Source organism: Archocentrus centrarchus, chromosome 4 (assembly GCF_007364275.1).
Source record: "Archocentrus centrarchus isolate MPI-CPG fArcCen1 chromosome 4, fArcCen1, whole genome shotgun sequence".
In the NCBI taxonomy this organism is placed as follows: domain Eukaryota; kingdom Metazoa; phylum Chordata; class Actinopteri; order Cichliformes; family Cichlidae; genus Archocentrus; species Archocentrus centrarchus.
In genome coordinates this window covers 8,330,619-8,353,175 of record NC_044349.1, presented here as the reverse complement: position 1 = coordinate 8,353,175, position 22,557 = coordinate 8,330,619, and the positions used below count along the sequence as shown (strand labels likewise).

Sequence of the window (22,557 nt, the reverse complement as noted above, 5' to 3'; positions counted from 1 at the left end):
GCGAGGTAGACACACCACTCAGTAAGGTCAGAGATTTGTTGAGAAATTTTTAGGGTGTGTTGGGACACCACAGGTAGAGATAAAATACAGGTCTAAGGCAACAGGTGCAGCCATATTCTTCAGTGCCACACCAAATTTTATGATTTGACCACCCTTGGAGTGTATAAAGGCTGGGACTGATTTAAGTCTAAATAATTCAACGGAAAGAGCAACCCAGGCAGAGTTTTAAAGCCCACTTCAGGTGTTGTTGGTCCTGTCAGGAGCTGTCGAAGCATCAGCGTTAGAATGTGTTCAGGTGGATTTGCCAAATGTCTGGGGATCTCTCTGATGCCCCTGTCCATCGTGTGTGTGCTGTGCAACATCCTGCTCTTCTTCCCCGGCGGAAAGCCGGAGGACAGCGAACACATTACAGAACAGGTCTGGTACTTTGGAGGCATTCTGGGATCTGGAGTGCTGGTGAGTGCATTAGTGAAGTATACTTTAAAATGGTGTTTTTAAAATATAAATTAAAAAACTCAACTGTCACTTATGATGCCATGATGATGGCATCATTTGTGTTATTATTATAAATATGAGAATGTTGCAAAATCCCCATCATGTACAGTGCTTAACAAATTCGTTAGACCACCACCCAATGTGAGGTTTAACAGTGTTGGTGATTACCAAAATCATTTTTATGTTTCTGTAATGGTTAATCCACCAGCATGTGTAAGCTCTTTAATCAAAATGATATTTTGAATGCTAAAATATAATTATTGTTGTTATTCATGAATTTTGAAATTTACTTTTCACAAAAAAGCAGAAAATTATTGTAATTTTTTTTATTAAGATGTCGAAATCAGTTATTTACTTGCATTCCTAAACAGAAAAATTTGTTTTGGTGGTCAAATTATGCCGGCTCAAATTTGGATATAAAAAAAATAAATAATATCATTTTTAGTTTTAAACAAGTTTTTAAAGAGCAAAGGAAAGATTTGCGGATCTAATGTATTATTTAATCTATGATTTAATATGAATAGTTTAGGAAACAGATTTAAGAATCTGTTAAAAAAAAAAAAAAAAACACTAGGTGAAAACTGTTTTTAAAAAACAGTGTGTGTGTGTGTGTGTGTGTGTGTGTGAACTTGGGGTGTGTTTTTGGCTGCCAGATGATCTTCCCAGCTCTGGTGTTCCTGGGTCTGAAAAACAATGACTGCTGCGGTTGCTGCGGCAATGAAAGCTGTGGGCGAAGATTTGCGGTAAGAAGATGTTTCGCGTTCAACTTTTTATAATAGTGACAACATTATTTACAGCAGCGGCTTTGAAAAATTGGCACAGATACAAATTAGACTTAATGTATGGGATATTTGCAGTGGGTCCCCAAACAGTACTGCGTAAACCGGCGTTTTATTTTAGTTGGCTTAAACATTTTATTCTCAGCAGAAAACACTGAAAATTAACTAAATGTGTTTAACTTCAACATTTTATTAGATTCTTTGACTCTAACCTAGCACGATAACAGCAGGTGCAATTAATGACATTAGTGCACTGGCTCTGTTCAAGTGTCCCTTTAAACTACAACAGTGGAAAAGGATCCTTGAAAGGAAGCAGCTCCATGGAAAGGAGTGAACATGTTGTACACCAAAATATGTTCTGTGACCTTCTGTTTGGGCAAATAAGGCTCAGTCATACTTGGTGCCCAAGGACTCAAAAAGCATATCTTTGTGTGTGTGCAACAAATGCATTACTGCCACTGATTTAGAAAGAGTGAAAGGGCAGTTAGAGTGTCACAACGGCACTGGATAATTGCCACCTACAGCATGACTTAATGTACAAATGTGAGTGGAAATGTTGCTACAAATAAGTTGCTACAATTAACTGGTGTTCAATCCGAATTAAAAGAAATATGAAAATTATATTTAAAAAGAATCCAATCTCAGTAGAAATATTTGATATCTGCAAAGTGAGGGCAGGAAGAGTCTGCAGGAAATGAAACTTTTCTTTGTATTTAATTTATTTATTTACAACTTATAGTTTTAAAACCCTTAAAAATGCCAAGCTCTAATTTGAATAAATTTTAATGACATTCATAATAGCAGTATTAGCTTGTGGGTCTAGCCACTTCTACCAGTCACCTGTTAACTGCAGTGTGGAATTACTCTGAGCATGTAATGGAAAACAAACAGAGAGGCACTATGTACAGACACACACACACACACACACACACACACACACACACACACACACACACACACACACCATGATTTACACTGCAATAAATTGGGAAAACACACCCACACTCTCCCATAAATTGGTACAAATTTGACCACTGTACCACTCCCCACATGGATGTGTAACATAGTGCTGATACTGAACATTTAGGGACACACATTCTGATCGATACTCCGGGAATGTGCAGGTGTGCAAATGTGAGGACAGACTCGTCAAACAAAAGTCTGCCAGACACACACAAACACACACACATCCATCCCTGTTGTTTTGTATACCTGCCCTTGAGCATGGTTTTCTTGATACTAAGAAAATAACTTCATTGTTGTCAGTTTAAGAAGTTTAAAGTGAGATTGATAAATATATTGGCTCTCAGTATGAGTAACTGCCCGTTCCTTCTCCCCACTCTCTCTCTGCAGATGTTGAGTTCCATACTGTTTGCAGGTGTTGGTGTTTTAGGTGCCGGTTACTCAGTTATAGTTTCTGCAGTGGCCATCAACCATGGACCTAAATGTCTCTTTGAAGAAGGCAACACAACGGACTGGGGCTATCCCTTCTCTAATGGGTGAGACACGGAGAATAATCAAGTCTTTAAATATGTGCAGTAGTTGCAGTAGAGTTGTTAAGAGTCAAGCACAGTGAATTGAGGAACTGTAGTCAAACCTGCGACAGTGATATTGCAGAGATATGATGTTTTTTTTAAATATGTTCCAGTCTTTTGAGGAGCACAAATATGACCTCTGCTGTCACTGGGATCCCATCTGAGGTTTTAGAGTTGGGTGATTCAGTTCTTATAATTGAAAGTTTAAGAGTTTAAGTTAGTTAGTGCTCCCTTCACTGCGCTTGTCTCTTGTATCTTAAGGTAAATGGTGTTGTAGCTCATAAAATTTGCTGGCTCTTTTAAACCCTTCCCCTCCAGAAACTACCTGGGCAACTCATCTTTGTGGGAAGCATGTCAAGAGCCAAAAGGTGTGGTGAACTGGCATCTGTCTCTGTTCTCTGTGCTGCTGGTCATGGGTCTAATCCAGGTGGCGCTGTGTGCTGTGCAGGTGATAAATGGCCTGCTGGGAGCTCTGTGTGGGGACTGCTGTGGCTGCTGTGGAGGGGTAGGTCTCTAGTCTGATATAAGTTTCTTTTCAGTTGAGTCTTTTTATGACATGAATTGGCTATCATGTGCAGGGAAACTTGAATTCACCCATTATATTATTATAATTATTTACTTTATTTATTTACTGCACCTTTCTAACACACTTTTCTATTTTTTTTTTCTATGATAAAAATAAGGGCCTTACTTGCAGTTGCATCTTTATTTGTTTAAGGAATCTTTTTTTTTTTAAATGCACACTTTGCCTCTAAGGCACCTGGAGGTGATACTGCAGTTTTAATTGCAGATTTCATATTCTATTGTTCTGACGTTAGCTTCATGGTACTGGAGGATATTATGCAATTGCTTACAGCTTGAGGATTAGTGTCAGTGAACAAAGGTGATTACAAAACACACAAAAATGTTAATGATATTTGTCTTTCAGAGCGATGGTGCCGCCTGAACACTTCATGTGGCTGAAGGCAGCTGACTTTCCTGTATTTATTCTGGCTCTCGATGATCTGATTCTTACTTTAAACTAAATGCTGTGGCTGAAATATTTTGCAAAAGAGCTCATTGATCACAGTGTGGACTTATCTGAAAACACTGTGGAAATGGATATGAACTTTTTATGGGTTTCCTATTAACTTCTCAATGACCCTGGATGAGTCTGTTTTCTTATTATTAAATCTGAATGTGCTACGCTGCAAATAATTTCCAACACTAACTGCTGGAGTCCCTGATCACCTCCTGCTGTATGCATTTACTCATTCTGTGGAGTTAAACCTGCTTTGATAAGAAAATATATTTTATGTATAAATAGAAAATGAGGTCATTGGACGACGGATTTTATTTTTTCTATATTTTTTCTTGTGTGGTCAAACCTAAATAAATGTAACTCCTTAAAACACCTTATTTTATAGAAAAGGAGGGGTTTTTTTTCTTGGGATAAGATATTTTGTTGTTTGACTGCCTCCTGCTGGGGAGGCTGTAAAATAAACCTACACTTGGCTAAAAATAATAATACATCTTCCAGAGAGTGGTGTTACTAAAAGACTTGTTCTGTTTCTTAAATCTTTTATATGTTATTACTACAGTTACTGCTTTCAACCCAAATTACTCACTATGGGTGTTTTTCCCCCTTCTTTTTGATACAATTGTAAGTCTTCTCATGAGACTTTAAATTGTCTGATGTGTTAATAAAGTATTTTCATGGGTTCCCTAAACAATAAGTGGTTTATATTGATCTCATCCAGCATCATTTGCAGAAATATATACTGAAAGTTACACATCTCCAGACTGTAGCCTTTTTTTACACATTGAAAGTAATAAAATTGTCATCTAATGGTGTGACAGTCAGGCAGAACACCCCAGAGCAGGACTCCAGAGGCAAGAACTAAACTTGGTTTTTAACGTTATTTGCTAGAGCACAAAACATTAACAGAGCTGGATGGGTGCCAGCAGCACAAAACAAAAAACTCACTTCAACTTGACTTAACTTGAACATGGACATGAGGGAACACAGCAGGAGGAAAACAATGGCAAGGATGCAACAAAGGACAAGGGATAAATGCAGACAATATATACACATCAAGGTAATGAGAGAAGTGGGAACAGCTGGAAATCAGAATCAGAATCATTTTATTGTCAGTACATGAAACATGCAACGAAAAAGAAGTTCCAGAGATGATGGCGGCCGCAGCCATCATATGCATCAGGTGTACAGAAGGACACTGAAAAATCAGGGACACAGAAAAAAAAAGACTTGATACATAAGGATGCAGGCACACTGAGGGTACAAATAAACAATAACTAAGAAAATGACCCATAACACAGCAAAGTCAGTGTGAAGCTTTTTTTTTTTTTGCCTAATTTAAAGGTAGTCTAATCTAACAAATACATTTTTGTCACTAATAAAATGTTTTAGTCTATAAAATGCTCAGAAAATAACTACAAGTAAACATACTGAAACCAAAATACAAAAAGTGTACCTAAGTACGGTACTTTTTTTCACTTAACTTACTAAAAGACATTCAGAAAGACAGCAACGCAGATTCAGACACATTCATCTGACATCTGTGTGAGGAGGAAAACTGGAGCTCTTTTTTTAATTAAGGTTATTAAAACCTGAGTTAATAAACAGTTTGAACTCCACTAAATTACAGACTATGTGCAAATGAAAGAAATTCAAGATCACTCTTACCTTCCAGGATCAACCAACAAAGATCACACCAACATTGAGGCTGCTGGATGGGAGTGCACAAAGGAACCCAGGGTGTCTTCCAAACAACCAAAGGACTCTCTCACAGTGGCTAATATTCATGTTCACAGTGACAAATAATTATGTGCATATCAAGGATGAACACATCTGTTCTCTGAAAAGTACACTGTTGCCCAGGTACAGCTTGTTAAAGATTGTGTAGACAACCCAGAAACCTCATTTAACACTGTTTTGGGGACAAATTAGGTTTGTTTTTGAATAAGAATTATGGGAAAGGAAAACATTGCATCCAGCATAAGAATTTGTGTTCCATTTTCAAAACATGGTGGTGTCATAGTTTAGGCCTGCTTTGCTGCACTGGAGCCAAGAGTTGGAGCTTGCTGGGTCCTGCTGCAAAAAAAAAAGCAACTCTGAGCACACATGTAACTAAAGAGGAATAAATATAACATCTTGGAGTAGCCATTTAAAATCTTGCCCGTAATCCAGTAAAAATGTTGGAGAAAGACCTGAAGCCAAGAGTTAATGTCAGAAAACCTCAACATCCCAGAGCTGACATTTGTTTTGTATTGAGGAATGGGCTGAAGTTCATAGGACTGACCAACAAACTAAGATAAGAAACTGAGATGTAGTTATTGCTGCACACAAGGCCAGGTCATACCAGAGCAAAAACAAGGTTTCACGAATATGTAATATTTTTAATATCTCAGTCTTCTTAAGCATATAAATGATAAAGTCTAATATTTTTGTCCTTTTTTTAAAGTTTGGATTTGTTTTTTCTTTTATGTATCTCAGCTGTTTTGAGGATTTCCATTACGTCTGAGACCTAGTGTTTTTAGGTAAAAATTTCAGCCCCCTGGCTGTACGACTGAATGCCAACAAAACAAGATGATGAACGTCGAGTTTTGCGCTAAATCGTTTCCGTCGATACTTGTAGCGGAACTGAATTTATGGAAACCACGGTGCAAACACGGAACCAATTAGCTGCGTACCAGAGTTTGAAGTATGTTGGCAGGCTGACCGCGAAGAGAAATAACTTTTGAAGTATGACGTTTACATCGTGAAACAAAGGTAATGTTAGTGTCTGCATTTTCATGAACGGGGCTCTCATTAGTGTCGGTGCGATGAGAGGCTCTCCAGTTTGCTAGCTTTTGTTCTGGGCCTTACCTGAGTCAGTGTTAGCCTGTGTCAACAGAGACACCGGGAGTCCTCCTAGAAGGACTCAGCTACACAGCAGCAGGTGTCAAGACGTTACATTTATTTTGTAATTATTCACTTATATAATTAAAGTTATTATGTCCGCCTGAGCTGTAAAAATGTCGTTAGCTACCGAAGACACTTTACCCGGTAGTTTAGGTGAGTGAGGGAAAGGTTTGACTCCTAAGAAGAATAAACTTGAACAGACGATTTTCCCTGTCCTCAGACACTTAGACTTCTGCTAGGATTGATAGAAAATTTTGCAATTTATAGATGTTTAAAAATGGTTATTCTACAAAATCAAAAGATTTGTCGACATTGAAACATTTTGTCTCAGTCAAGGAGCAGAGGTAGTGAAGGTGGATGAGTTTAAATGCCTGGGTTCAACCATCCCCTGCAACAGAGAGCACAAGTGCACGAGAGTGTAGGCTGGGTGTAGACGAGTGTCAGGGCTCATTTGTGACAGAAGGATAGCAGCAAGAGTAGCAGAAGCTTTTTTGGATTTCAATCTTGATTGTCTAAATCTTTCCTCTTCTCCATTCTTCATTAGATGCTTTCTGTTATATTTAGAAGAAGCAGCTTTGCAACCCAGAAGGTAACACACACAATTTTAACAGCTCTAAAAGGCCTGTTGTTAGAGTTTTATAACTTTTTTTTTTTTTTTTTTTAAACCTTATTGTGATTGTCTTTTTAGGTTTTATACTGGGCAGGTCCTGTGCAAAGATGCTGGACATCAGTCCTGACTGGGGCCTCTGGTGGTGGATCTGTGTCCTCCAGCTGGGCTTCATCGGCCAGTCTCTGGTCTAGAGAAAGGGGCACAGGACACGTAAAACCTCTTACTGTGTTTAGCTTTCAGAAGACTGAGCTCTTCCAGAGAACCCAGATCCATGATGCTGCTTTTTTGGGGAGGAGCCGACACTTCCACTCTTCTGCTGTGAGGTTGAAGAAGCGAGCACAGCCTGAACCACCTCCTAGAGAGTTAGATCTGTTGCGCTATGACATGAAGGACTTGTGGAAAGGTCCCAAACCTGCCCTATACCTGGGGTTTGCAGGGCTTATCCCCTTCATCTCACCCACTCTGTTTATGGCTGTGACTGAGAGCTACTACCCAGAGTTAGCTTATGCTCAGCTAGCCTACGCTGCCTCCATTGTATCTTTTCTGGGTGGAGCGCGATGGGGATTTGCTCTTCCCGAAAGCAGCCCAGCCAGACCTGACTGGATAAACCTGGCCAACAGCGTGGTCCCCTCCCTCTTAGCCTGGGTGACCATGCTGATGAGCGACAGCATCGTTCCTGCTGCCACCATGATTATCGTGGGACTTGGAATCTCACTGCATTATGATCTGTCTCTGCTTCCCACTTACCCCAGCTGGTTTAAAGCCCTACGTGCTGTCCTGACCGCTGTTGCGTTTTTTTCTCTTGTAGGCACCCTTGTAATGAATGGTTCTTACCCAGAAAAGAACATTTTCAGAGATTGATAAGTGGGTGGGCAGGACATCCCTGGGTTACAAATTTTTATTTGTGAGCCAGCTTAAAGGCTTTGATGTCTTCTGCGCCTGTTAATGATCTCAGACTAATGTCATGTTGAACTTTGTTTCTAGAGGTTGCATGTCTTGTATATCATGTAACAGACTGTTAAAGCAGGGAAAAAATTCATGTGTACCCATCTTTTAGAAACAGGCTTCAAGACTCTGTTCCTCTTTTTCTTGGTAATGTGGAAAAATTGTGTTCCCTCCTTCCATTATAATAAACCTTCACTGTATAGAAAATGTGAACCTGATTATTATTAAGAAACAAGTATGTCAGGGATTTTTAAAACCACTAGGAGACGCCAAAGTCAAGGATTTTTGTACTCTACAGGTATTTAAAAAAGAATGGATTGAAGGTGCAGCAGCTTCTTACTGAATTAATATTTGATATATGCACCACTGACAGTTTTGAGAGAAGTGCTCATTTCTAGAAAAATGTTTAACTTTGTTTTATGAAAATGTTTAGTATTCAGTAAATGAGGGAAAAACACTTATTTTTGTTATTTACATGATTCAAACAATTTGCCCACTGCAAGTTGAGTTGTTCAATGAGAACTGCATATCTCTAAGGCAACATTTCCACTCTGTACTTCAAATTAGCAGCACCACTGTACTTTTACGTAGCTGGGATCAGGCAGTTAAAATGGGGAGTACTGACATCACCGGGGAAAAGAGTTATTTAATAAGATCTAAACTGGAGTAATCTCTACTTAAAGCCTCAGCGGTAAAATGACACCCAAAGCCAGAGGTGTGAACACCAGAATAAAAGATTGAGCTAATTGTAGAACTCGTCTCAGTTGGGCAACAAATTAATTTAACTTTTATTACAATTTGAAAAGAAATGCACGCATCTTTTCACATTCGTATTTAAATTTATTCATGTAAACACCAGCGCCTATTAAACAAATACTAGAAAGAAAGGCAAGAGAAAACATGGGTGCTGAAGTCCACAGATATCAGAGAAAAAAAAAAATCCCATAAGGCACATTTCTCATTCTGTGTCCTGTATAAAAAGACCCTTTGATGAACCAATGACCCTCAGATGAAACCCATTCCTAAAAGGTCGGCCCTCTTTCAGATGTCACAGAGTGTGTAAATACAGTATTGCACTTGGGTTTTTTTTTTTTAGTTTCCTCAGATTTCTTTGTGAAAGATTCCCTGCCACACAAACTTGAAAAATTATGACTTCAGCCTTTAGTCTAATTGTTGATTATGACAAGACAACAAAAAGCATGAAGATGTAGTGGGCGAATTCTTGGACTTTTTGTTTAAAGTTGCTTTTTGGTTAAATAGAGGGACATGTGACATATTCCTGGTAGAGTGACATAATAAGACCCTGAAATACAAATAATGGCATTTCTATTCAACAATTAAAAGAAATTAACCCTATAAAGTATTTTGGTTCTCAAAGCCAAAATTTAGTTGATCCAAAGTGAGCTAGGAGTGCATAGTAAACACAGCCAACATTTGGAAACTTTGTAGCGATCTTACTGTCAGCCCTGCATTAGCAGTGCAGGATTTTCTAAACACTTTAACAGTAGTGGCTTCGTATGAGCAAAGGCCTGCGATCGCATCTGCAAAGGTTCCATCTGCAGCTGTTTGAGTCCAGACTTTGGTGGACTACAGGTAAACAATGATAAAGACCATACAAAAAAGGGGGAGTTTTTTGAAATTTAAAAATAAAAAGTTTCATCTCTTCTTCCACTCATGAACACATGCAGCCACAGAGGATTCTGCTGACTACTTCTGAATACCCAGTCCGGACCGCATGTACTCATACACCACGTAGCTGATGCTGACAGCCGGTATGACCTTCATGAAATTGGGCAGGATGCCACGGTAAAGTCCAAAGAAGCCCTCCTTTTCCATAATCTTCTTTACCATCACGCTCATTGGCAGCTGCTCTGAGCCCTCAACAGAAGCTGAGGAAAAAGTTAAAGTCAGACAATTGAAGGAAAAGATGTCATGTTTAAAGTGTACACAATCACAGCCATTGTTATGAGGTAATTTAACTGCACTGTAGGACAGTTTTGAAGTACTTCTGTTTCACTTAAATTATACCTCATTGGACTTGAGACAAAAAAAATAAAGTCACTTGATTGTAGTGTAGTTACATGGTTACTCTTTTGGATTGCATGTAAACTATAGAAACCATTATCAATAGAGCATGTTTTATATGAAAGTATAAAAATCTGTATTAAAAAACACTTTTAATACCCAACACATTTTTACAGTTTCAGATGTCTGTGATCTTTTTGTATTGTTTTACATATCAGGACATTAGAACAAATCATCTGGTCTTTAAATGATTGAAATGCAACCTCAGATGAGCAGCAATACATGACATATTGCACTGTGTTATTTATTTAACAAATATTCAGCAAAGTGCAGAAGCAGTGTGTGAAAAACTAAGCACAGCCTTCCACAGGAATTAGGAGGATAAGCAGCAGCCAGGTGCTGCTAATTAAATACACTTGACTAACTGATCATCAGCGAGTGTGAGCACCTCTATAAAAGAAGAGGTTCTGGTAGTTTGTTGGTGTGGAGGATTCAGGTGTGTGTTAACACAATGCCAAGGAGGAGAAATGTCAGCAGTGTGCTTAAAGAAGCAGCTGTTGCTACCCATCAGTCTGGGGAGAGTTATAAGGCCGCTTCCAAATAATATGAAGTCCATCATTCTCCAGTTTTAATATAATTCTCTTGCTTTAATACTTTTCTTCAACCGGCACTTCTAGTTTACTGCTTTCTTATCTTTTATTTCCATGTGAAGCACTTTGTAACCTCTGGATAACATTCTGGGACCACAAGTTAAATGTCAGCATTTAAAAAAAAAATGAGTGGGTTTTTAATGGGGTTTGGTTCACCGTACCTTGTGCTTGCATGCGGGTTCGAATCAGAGCCAGGGGATAGCTGGCCAGCTGCCCACAGGTGCTGGAAATGGTACCGCAGCCCAGCAGCACCAGAACCCCTGGATTGGCAGTGTCTTTGGCATAGCGGGACAACCAGAAGTTCTTCAAGCTCTGGTAAGGAAAAGGCAGGTTTGAGTACAAGCTGAGGGTTTGTTGTATCACAGTTAGCAAAGTCAGTGTGCAAATTATGCTTAAACAGAGGAAAACTGAGTTTACTATGAGTGTAGTGTTGTATGTAACACTACTACTGAACCTGCATTTTTCCAGATAAGAAGAATTCATCGGTATGTACCTCATACACTGCCAGATCTATCCCAGCGTAGGGGATGATGCCCAGAATATTGGGAATGTAGCCCTTGTAAAATGCCTTCACTCCCTCGTTCTTCAGGACTTTCTTGGCACAGTCAAACATTCCCGAGTACTGTCCGGTTTTCCTCAGTGTCATACGGGTTTTCATCACCTGAAGAAACAAAGATTATCGTTGTGGGTGTTCTACACCAGGCACAAGACATGTGACGCATTTAACAAACCATTAATACTGCACACGCCATATACACAGTATGTGTCTCCATATGAGATGGAAGCTTGTTACATTTCCACATACCTCCATGGGGTAGATGGCGGTTTGTGCGGTGGCTCCAGCCAGCGATCCTGCCATGAACCTCTCGTGGGTTTTCACCTTACCTGGTTCACTGGACAGCAGCTTCTTATACTGGTGACACAGGGACAGGAAAACTTCATGACAAAATGACTGTTGGTCTTAGTAGTTCTCAGCAGGTGGCATGTGCCATGACCCATAAGCTGAGATTTATACTGGAATCTGTTAAGAGGGGTGGAAAAGCAGTTACCTGTTCATAAACCATGAATTTTATGGCCGTCTCAGGGGCAATCTTCATGACGTTAATACCATTTCCTCTCCACAAAGAAGTCATCCCCCCTTCTTTTAACATTTGCTTAAAGCCTCCAACCAGGCTGATTTTGTTGCTTTTGGAAGCATGCACCTGTGAATAAAAAGGAATTTTAAGTCGTAACAACTCAATGCATCTGCCTGCTGAAATTCAAAGCAAGCACCAGAATGGGGAAGAAAGGAGTTGGTGCCTTTCTTCTTTGTATATGGGGGATATTAATCTTGGTACACTTTGGGCCCCTTAGTACCAATTGAGCATCATTTAAACAGCACAGCCTGCCTGACTGTTGTTGGCCATGCCCATGCCTTCATGACCACAGTGTAGCCATCTTCTTATTCCAGCGTATAGCATGATAATGCCCCATGTCACAAAGCTCACATCATCTCATTCTGGTTTCTTGAACATGTCAATGAGTTCACTGTACTCAAATTGCCTCCACAGTCACCAGATCCCAATCCAATAGAGGACCTTTGGAATGTGGTGGAACAGGAGATTTGTATCATGGATGTGGAGCTGGCAAATCTGCAGCTACTGTGTGATGCTATCATGTCGACATGGACCAGAATGTCTGAGGAATGTTTCCAGCACCTTCTTGAATCTGTGCCATGAAGATAATTTCTTTAATTTCTCTGACGGAATCTTCCTAAAGGGATTAATAAAGTTTTATCTAATCTAATTTAATTAAAGCAGTTCTGAAAGGAGGAGTGGGTTCAATCAACTACCAGCAATGTGTACCTAATAAAGTGTCTAGTGAGTTTATTTATGTTGGTTTTTCTTTTTTACAGGATAACCAAAACTAACACAAAACCATATTTTTTCTAAGCTAATTCTGTGCCATTTTTGCAACCATGCCACAGCATACTGAAGCACATATGCCACCCCTTGGACAAATTAATACTAAATAAAAATCTAGATCATGGAGAAAAGTACACGGGAGCAACAAAGCAGGCATCTGATCAAATCTAAAAGAAACCTTGACCCACCTGCATGAAGACCTTCATTCTGTCCAGAGGGGCGGTTCCTGTACGGGACACGGCGCCCGCCACAGCCCCTGCTGTCAGCTGCTTCCACCACAGACCTGTCGTCTTCTCCTCCTCTGTGAACTCATCTGGGATGGTGAGGCTGTCACCAATGTCCAAAACCTACACCCAATACAGTACAGTCAAGTCATAGTCAGAGTGGCTGCTGAGCATAGACTATATATAAAAGGTGCACACAGCCTCTGGCTAATCAGCTCTGCTGTCTTTTCCAACATGTACAGAAAAAAAAAAGAAACAACAAAAACACAGCAATGGGCTAAATAAATAAATAAAGATTTGAACATAGTAGTCCACAATCCAGTGGGTGCTGACATGGTGGCTATGGAAATCATTTGCATACAGTCTATGCTATTAAGTTTGGAAAAGAAAAGTAAATAGTCCCTGAAAGAAAAACTGCAAATTTCCCAGAGCCAGTGAAATGATGTGTTATTATAGCTGAAACATGACAGCTTTGTTCTACAAGGCTGTCTAAACAAACCCATTAATTCTGACTTTGTCTCCCACACTGGCACTTTGAATCCTTTGAAATGCAGTGTGAACCCCACTGGACTGCTCTGCAGATTAACTTTTAGTTAAGCTGAACAGCTTCGTAACCACATATTCCCAGTTTCACCTTGAGCGTAATGCTTAAAAGGACGGGACACGGGCCATACCCTTATCCAAAACTTGCATAACTACAGGTCCATGCTGTGAGATCAATTACATCACTGCACGTCACTGACGTAAAGCCACTGTTTTAGCTGACGCAAGATCACAAATCCACCTTAAAAAAAAAAAACAAAAAAAAAAAAACACAAATGTGCTTCCTAAAAAACGTTAAGACTGGGATTGATTGCTAACATAACTTTAAGCTTCATCTGCAAATAGAACACTGTGATGTGTAGTTAGTGGTTAAAATACAGTTTGTCATTTTATTTGTACATTATGTGAGGAATTTTTTGGTTTTAAAGAAAGCTGGTCAGTAAATGGAAGTCTTTATACCTGACATAATATAAAGGTAAAATATTAAGCTACCAGTGGACAAGATACATAATTGCAACACTATTTCTAAACTACCTCAACCGTGTGTTGAAGTATTTCTATCTGCTTATTTTAATAAGCTGATCCATTCACCAGTATTTGCAACAAGCTAAAATAATAATACTTTTATTCATAACCAGATGACAACCTAAACTGAACATCTGAATACAAGAACCTACCATATCCACATCCAACTCATACAGCCAATCGTCTTCAAAGTCGAGGAAAAACCAGCTTTCCTGCTGCTGCTGCTGCTGCTGCTGAGGCTGCAGCAGAGCCATGGCCATCTCAAACCTTTGATAACTGCTGACTCAGTTCTAGCACTGCACAAGGTCCCTCCTAAACTCCAGTTCTCAGACCCGTCAGGATCCTTCACACAATTCTAATGAAGTATCCGGACTGAGGTCCACGGTCCGCAGAACAACGCAATGAATCCAGAAAGCTTTGGCTTGAATACTGGGAAAAATGAGAAGTTTTCATTGCCATAGATGTTCCCAACCAGTCCTGAAGTCTCACAGATGCTTCATCTCAGTTTCCTCTCTCCTGTCCCTTTCTATTCTAAATGCGGTTCCTCTCACTTCCTCCTATCCTCCTAATGATATGCTAATCCACCTTCAGGTCAGACTGAAATTAGCTCATCTCTGCACAGCTTAGAAACCAAAGGTTAATTTAACTTCCGAGCTTATGCCAGTGAATGAAGGCAGTGAACACAGGAGATTAACCACTGACTGAAAGTGGATGCTATTCTAGCATCCAACTATACTTAAATATAGGCACCAACCAGCAGCTCTTGAGCATTTGATTATTCCTTTTTAATTTAATAAAATGTTGGAGTGAAACTTTTGGTCCATTCAAGATTGAACTTCAAAAACTGGACTCCCATGTTTGTTTGATTTGTTTGGTTTTTTCTTGGATGGGTGTTCTGGAACGCAATTTTGTTATATGTTTGACATATAATGACAAAGCTATTCTGATTCTGAAAACATGGACTATCACCACAAATGAGTCACATTTCTTTTTCAGTGTTACCCTCTGTTTTACAATTCAGAGTTCATTTCATTCAGAAATGAGAAATTCCTCAGGTTCGTCCTCCTCCTCCTCCCTCACGTCTGCTCTGGACATGAATGGATCTAATCTGCTGGCACAGAGGTACCCAACTGTTGCCAAAGCTCTCCCAAATCCATTATCAGCTGACATCTGTCTCTCATTACTCTCACCTTTAGTGTTTTGGTCTTTAGCAGAGGTATGAAAAAAGTACACAATGCCACAGGCTGGACGGTTTAACTCGGTTTAACTCCGAGATTCTCAAATCTCGGAGTTAAACCGAGTTAAAGATTTGAGAATCTCGGAGTTAAACCGTGCTTGCTGCACAATAATATTTTGTGCAGCAAGCAATCACAACAAGGAAAGAAGAAGCATCCACAGTTCATATTATACTACATATGAAGGGCCTCAATCACACACTAGCTTTCGTAATTGACACCTGATTATTAAAACTTTGAAAACTCCTGATTTTGCTGATTTATTTTTCTATAAGAAAGGGGGGGGGGGTATAGTTATGCCCACGTTCACTATTCATTTTACAAGCAATAAGCTAAAAAAATACTTAGCTTCTAAAGCCTGACCGACACCTGAACAATACCTGAACAGATTCTCCCTCTGCAGTTTCCCTGCATCACCTCTCTGTGGCAGAAACCTGCATTGCAACGAACTAACTAGTTTAAACTTTAATTTATTAAATACACACCAACCTGTGAGCAATAAGAAGAAGAAGAAATATAGTATTTTCTGCAACAAAACCAGCCACTGCAAGTAGTGCAACTACATCAATGGCTACAACCACAGCAACACTTCCAGCTAAACACATACAGCGCAGAGTTAGTGAGTGATGGTCCTCACCGTGGTGTGCTTCCAGTAGCGGATGATCTCCTGCAGGTTGGTGGCTGGGTTAAACAGGAAATGCTCTCTCCATTCATTCCAGTCCACAGTCATGGTGCCATCCGCATCAATACTGTAACACACATTTTTATTTAAAATCCAGATCTTTAAGACTCTATACTTCAAAACAACCACTGATAAGTAAAAGCTTCTTTAAAAAATTAAAATAAAATAAAGCTAAGCATTGAAATAAAAAAACAGCCCAATTCCCATGATTCTGAGCTTCCATCCATCCTTTTCAGCATATCCCAGCTGCTATAGGGTGAGAGGCAGACTTTAGAATCACCAGTTAACCTAACTGCATGTCTTTGGACTGTGGGAGGAAGCTGGAGAACTCGGAGAAAAGCCACGCAGACACGGGAAGAACATGCAACATCCACACAGACAGGTCCCGGCCAGATGGTGGTTTCAAACCCAAGACCTTCTTGCTGTGAGGCAACAGTGCTAACCACCACGCCACAGTGCTGCCCTACGTTTATTTCTCAGTATTTTTAAGCAGAATTAGGAAACTAGCCCTAACTGCTCTTTAGCTTCTGTTCTGCCCCCACCCCACTGAGCAATCTCACTGTTATGCATATTCCTGTAGATGTGCTGCATCAAGTTTTGCTTATGCAAATACAGCGCATTACTGTTCAGCCCCTGCTGCTTCTGCACAGACCTAGACCGACGCATCAGCAGGTCAGTGCTGTTGCTGAGCATTTTCACGTTTCAGCTGCAGCACAGTCTCCAAAAAAAAAAAAAAAGGAGGCACCGATGGAGGGGAGCTAATTTTGTCAGAGCTGGTGATCCTGAACAATACTAATAGCTGTTTCAAAACGGAGAACAGCGGAAGCCTCATGTTACTAATTTGCACCTGTTTGATTTAAGTTCAGCGGGTGTCTGCTCCATATGTACACCCAAACATGAGTGTCTGCTCCATATGTACACCAAAACATGTTCTGAGTTGAGTGTTAATATGTTTTTTAGTACATGGACGTACCAAAAAAAAAAAAAAAAAACCCATTCTGATTGACAAGACAGAGTTTGGCCAAAAGTCAGGAGCCAGCTCTGCACTTATACTCAAAAATAAGAGAAAAACTATCTCCCACTAATAATATTTTTCCCTCATGTTGACATGCCGTCTCAGGGAAGTCAAACATCTTGCCAGCTCTTTATCATGTGCACTCACCCCTCTTTAGGGCCAAGCTACACTCTGAGCTAGTTATCAGTCCTGCACACGGGTTTCCACCTTTAACTTGTGGTGCGTCAAGCTGCTTTCCTTCTCGTCTAGTTCAGGATACGGCTGTGAGTTCACAGCTTGCTTGCAGAGTAAGAGCTACACAATAAGCTGAAATACCTTTGAAGGATTTTTTCTGCATGCTCCTTAGAGATCTCCAGCCCCAGATCAGCAAGTGACTGCTTTATCTCCATGATGTCTATTTGACCTGTTACAAAATGAGTGTTTATATTTGTAATATAAGCATTTATTTGCACATTTTCAACATTCAAATATGCTACAAAATAAAACTGTCACCGTACCATCTTTGTTTTTGTCCAACTTCTTGAAGGTCAGTCGCAACTTCTTCTCATGTTCTTTCAGGTACTTTGAGAACTCGCTGAAGTCAAGCCCTTCATCTTTGTTTTGGTCTCCAGCAGAGATGATTTTCTGAAGGGAAAAACGCACAAATATTAGCAATCGCTCTTCTTGGTGTTGCCATACCTCATGTGTTTGCTGCAGCCGGGTGTTTGACCTCCTCGTAAGGTGAGGGGAGAGGTCTGAGTTCTGCCGCGAAATGAGGCGAGTCTTCCATCTCCTCTTCAAAGAGCAGCTGCCCGGTTGTGGCGGTTGGTGGCAGAATAACACCGCAAAATGCTCCTTGACTTTATCTGAACTCACTTCCTGTGTGTGTGTGTATGTAGAGTCCTCTGCCTGCTCATTGCTTATTGATCATTTGCTGTTGCCACTCATGTAGTATTTTCTGCTTTGCTTTTACTGAATATTTTTTTGAAGAGAATATTTAGTATGAAGAGAAATTGTCCAAGAGAACTGTCCATTGTCTTGCTAGGCTGTAGCAAATTAATGGAAAGACAAAATAACACCTGGAATCACAACTTTAATGAGTTATTGCTCTTTCTTAAAAAGTAAAATATGCATTTCATGTTAAAATAGTCAGCTTCAGACAGATGAATTATTTCTCTATGAGGGCAATGAGCAAATAAGGCTATTATATTATCATATCAGTGCATTAAAAAGGGAAAACTCCTGTTTTATAGCACCTGGTTACAAACTGCAGCGGCCTCTCCTTACCTTTTTGTCCCCGACTCAAACTTTTAAAGCTGTCAGACTGACTTATGAGTGTAAAGAATGCAATAAAGGTGCGACCTTCCACTTAAAGTCACAGCCCACGATTAAAGTTCACCTTTGAGACAGTTTTTAAAATTCTGGAGCACAATTTCTTCATCCCTCCAGCTCTTTGCAGCAGAAACAAACAACCAGGATGAGGGAAACTACTGTCAGGTCTGTTGGAACCTGAACGTAGAGTACATTTTGCACTCATTTGGGTTTTAGTGCCTTGCTCCAGTGCACATATATACTGATAAGAGGAAAGACGAGTGCAACATTTCCCACATAGAAACTAGACTGCACAATAAGGATGTAATTAACCTTAAGACCTAATCTTAAATGCTTGTAATTGGCCCTTGAAGCCAGACTACTTTTTAAGCTGAAAGCTGGACATGGATAAACTTGACAAACAAGTCCTTAAAGTTCTTTGAAAACTTGAACGTCTGCTTCTAGGTGACAGCTGAGCAAACGGGATCTGCTGATGAATTTCAGCTGCTGATAATATTTCTGAGGCGACTTTCCACGACATTCAGGGAACACATCTCACTTTCAGCTCTAGTTGAACTGAGTTCAGAGTGTCTGTTGCCATCATATAAGGATCACAGAGGTGCAAAGCAAAGTAAACTTGGGCTGTAACAATCAGTTGACCAGACAATTGTGTTTGATTGCATTATTTTATCAGTCAAACCATCTGCATCTCCCCAAAGCCAGATCCGCTGCTTTTGCCTGCACTGTACAAATCTGACGATTAAAAAGTGTGATGTGCATGCTTAGCTTCGGTTTAAGTGTGATCAATAAGAGATCAACACGGAAATTAATCTTGGCTGCAGTTTTTAAGTAAAGTAAATAACCTAATAAATGTGACAGCACTGAAGCTCCTCTGATGCCTATAATTTAAGTTTTTTTTTTTTAAGGTTGACGCTGAAAAAGAGCAGCCTGTTGCAAATACACTAAATATCAGTTTTCCCTCCTTAATTGGAATTTTTGTGCGTTCCAGACTGTATCATTACTCTACCTGAAGTGCCCCTTCCTCGCTTTTGATGCCCATAGCGGCCAGGCCTGCCTTCAGCTCGGACACATCCACTTTTCCATCCTTGTCGGCGTCCAGCCTGGCGAACAACTCTTCGTACGCCTTCGACGCATCGTCAGCGCAATGACAGTCCGTAAAAAAGAGCTTCTTCACGCTTTGATACATCATTAAACGACAAATAAAAACAGCAGAGGCCTGTAGAGCTCCACGCACGGACGCGCACACTCACGCAAACTGGGCAAGTAATCTCCCGTGGAAACCCTAACAGATTCCTGTGGCTGGCGCTTGTGGTTTCAGGACTTCCGCGGTGCAGTTTGGGGAAGTCGTAGAAAAGTCCTCATGAGACGGCGTTAGCGTGAAGTCCAGCGGGCACACGATAGTGTGCAGATTTGGCCTACGGAGAGGTAGGAGCGTTCTGTGCAGATGGGTGGAGAAACTCGTTTCAGTTCGCCTTGGAGACCTCCTCTTTTTACTGCCCACACGCACACTGACGGAGACACACCCTTCGACAACACACAAACACACACAAACAGACTGCTCTGTTACTATTACTCATGTCGGATATTTCCACGTTTCCTGTCAAGTGAGACAGTCGCCTTCGCTCCTCGTTTAAATTCTTGCGCAATTGACGTGCTCGGTTTGTTTTGGTTTATTTGGTTTGTGCGGTGAAACCTCCCCACGCGAGCGCACGCATGCCCGCATACAATACAGTACCCTTGTGTGCAAAATGATCCTGTCCCAATTGGTCTAGAGTACAAAGTCAGTGTGACTTATCTTTGTCTATTCAGTGAGTCATACTCAGGAATCCAGCAGCTGCTCCGGGCAAAATTCACCCCATAAGTGACTGTTTCAAAGCGCAAGAGCACTTAGTCCTGAGGCCACTTTGGCATGTTTTTGTGCATCATAAAAAAAGGAGTTTCCAGAATGCCCCATATACTATCTATCTGATGCAGTATAAGTGTGCGGCCATGACGTCGGAGTCTGATATTGGTGTCAAAGGGTATTAAAATATGTTTTAATTTCTTTAAGCATGCAAAACAGATCGCTGCGGCTGTGCAGTTCATCGGCGGTGTAGTGCAGTTCCCACGCTGGACCACCAGATGGCGACAGATGTCACATAACTGAACAGCAGCTGGTTTCACTTTCTTGTAGTAATCTGACCAATCAGTGCCGCTCAGAGAGGAGGCGGGCTTCAGTTTGCACTGCGTGTAAAGCTGTCATCGCTCCACTTCCGGTTCAAGCAACATTCACTTCAAAATAAAGTAATAAGCCAGACAAAATTGCTCGTTTTGCTAAATTAACATAATGGTAAGAGCGAAGTGCTTAAACAGAATACACAGTATTTCTAGTTAGTTTTTAAAAGCAATGAAATTTATAGGAGTCAGTGGGAGGCATGGAACACATTCATTTAACTTTTTAAATCCCTGTGGATTATCGTGTGAAGGCTACAGACAAATCTCAAACAGGCAAGGTCCGTATAGTACTGTGCAAAAGTCTTGAGCCACCCCTCCTTTCCTTATATTTTGCTTCCAGTGAGCCAGACCTTCTTGTAAGTGGTCTTGAGCAATAGTTGCCCAGGTCTTCTGAAGGTTTTTCAAAGTTTTTCTTTGGACATTGGCTGCTTTTTCACTCAATTTCAGTCCAGTTCTTGTACCTGATCATTTTCAGAGAAATGTTTTTTAACTTTTTACTTAACACTGATCTATGGATCATTCAAAAAGGCTCCTAACTGAAGGGGTGAACCTGTGTTGTGTCTACACATAACAGACAACTTTGAAAAGAACCAGTTTTAAATTGGATCTTCAGGCACTTTGTTACTAGCAGCCTGCCATAAAAACAAATTCTTTGTTCCCATTTCTTTGGTTGAATCTACAAAAAATGTCAAAGTTAACACACATTGATAGACATAAAATAGTATTTTGGCACCAACAAGGTGATTACCAAAGAGCAATTAGCTCAAAACTTGGTATATTGTGGTATCCTGTGCAGTGTATCCTTCAAACATCTGAGCAAACAGGACAAGTGGAGGACAGAAGAAGAAGTGTCACACCTAAAAACACTTTCTGTAGCAGATGAACAGTATAGGAAAGTCACGTCTTTAAGAAATGTGGGGGGAAATCCAGCAAAGACCTGACACAGGACCTGAGAGATAATCTGGCCATTCAGTTGATCCACTTTTAATTTACTGTTTGATTAAGCCTCATCAGAAATAGTCTCAGTGGAAGGCAGGCTGTCAGGAAGCCATTTTTAAGGAAGGGAAATGGAGACAAAGCTCAGGTATGCCAAATTACACGCAAGGACTGTGCTTAAAATCAGAGGCAACAGGTCTTATGGAGTGATGAATCCAAATCATGTGTACAGCCATCTCTAAAATCACAGTGCAGGCTCTGTCGTGGTGTGGGCTGCATTGCAGACAGTGGTGCTGGAGATCTTGTCAAAATTAGTGGAATTATGAACACAAAAAGTACCATCACAGTTTGATCCACTATGTAATACCATCTGGAAAGTGTCTGAATGGCAACTACTTCATTTTTGAGCATGACAATGATCCCAAATACACTGCCAATGCAGTAAAATCATACCTGGATAGATGAACATGTAATGAAACACTATCAGTCATGGATTGGCCTCCTCAGAGCCTGGACCTCAACATTATCAAAGTAGTGTGGCATCGTCTTGCAAGAGAACAGAACAAAAGGCAGCCAACTTCCAAAGAAGAGCTTTGAATGTCCTTCAAGAAACCTGAAGAACAATTCCTAAAGACTACCTAAAGAAATGACAAGAAAGCTACCTCAGAGAGTTCAGGCTGTGCTGAAGAATAAAGGTGGTCATACCAAATATCAACTTTCAAGTTTGTTAGAATTGTACAAACTCTGTTTTTGTCTTATATACTGTAGTTCCATTTATGTTTGTTCATGTTGCTTAAATCTCTACACTGATGTGCCACAATGGTGGTTTTCTCCACACTTTTGCACAGTGCTGTATTTCTAGGCATTTTCCAAGAAGGAGTAGAGAAAAAAATTCTAATGATAAAATCACTGTGCTATCATTTCCAGTAGTGGTATTTGTGAGTAGTGACATATCAAATGTATTCTTTTAAATCAGGTAATTGAACAGATTAAGAAATAATTGATGGAAACTGACAAAATTAGTA

At 40.2% G+C, this 22,557-nt stretch overlaps 3 protein-coding genes across 3 annotated transcripts; 2 read left to right on the top strand and 1 right to left on the bottom strand.

Annotated features, from left to right (window-relative positions):
* tm4sf4 (transmembrane 4 L six family member 4) lies at positions 1 to 4,484 on the top strand. The gene is made up of 5 exons (XM_030727943.1): positions 1 to 456; positions 1,149 to 1,238; positions 2,628 to 2,773; positions 3,128 to 3,314; positions 3,738 to 4,484. Exons 1-5 carry the CDS (start codon positions 286 to 288, stop codon positions 3,753 to 3,755), a joined length of 612 nt encoding a protein of 203 aa, XP_030583803.1. The 5' UTR covers positions 1 to 285; the 3' UTR covers positions 3,756 to 4,484.
* A 1,983-nt stretch (positions 4,485 to 6,467) lies between these two features.
* On the top strand, positions 6,468 to 8,475 carry LOC115779206 (transmembrane protein 69-like). Its single transcript, XM_030727738.1, has 3 exons — positions 6,468 to 6,581; positions 7,258 to 7,302; positions 7,402 to 8,475. The coding sequence occupies exons 2-3, from the start codon at positions 7,258 to 7,260 to the stop codon at positions 8,182 to 8,184; spliced, it is 828 nt and encodes a 275-aa protein (XP_030583598.1). The 5' UTR covers positions 6,468 to 6,581; the 3' UTR covers positions 8,185 to 8,475.
* Positions 8,476 to 9,087: 612 nt separating this feature from the next.
* On the bottom strand, positions 9,088 to 19,957 carry LOC115778986 (calcium-binding mitochondrial carrier protein SCaMC-1-like). The gene is made up of 10 exons (XM_030727394.1): positions 19,389 to 19,957; positions 17,569 to 17,695; positions 17,387 to 17,474; positions 16,012 to 16,123; positions 13,036 to 13,194; positions 11,993 to 12,145; positions 11,749 to 11,856; positions 11,437 to 11,604; positions 11,105 to 11,255; positions 9,088 to 10,157 (listed from the first exon to the last, which is right to left on the bottom strand). The coding sequence occupies exons 1-10, from the start codon at positions 19,569 to 19,571 to the stop codon at positions 9,976 to 9,978; spliced, it is 1,431 nt and encodes a 476-aa protein (XP_030583254.1). The 5' UTR covers positions 19,572 to 19,957; the 3' UTR covers positions 9,088 to 9,975.
* Positions 19,958 to 22,557: the final 2,600 nt, after the last annotated feature.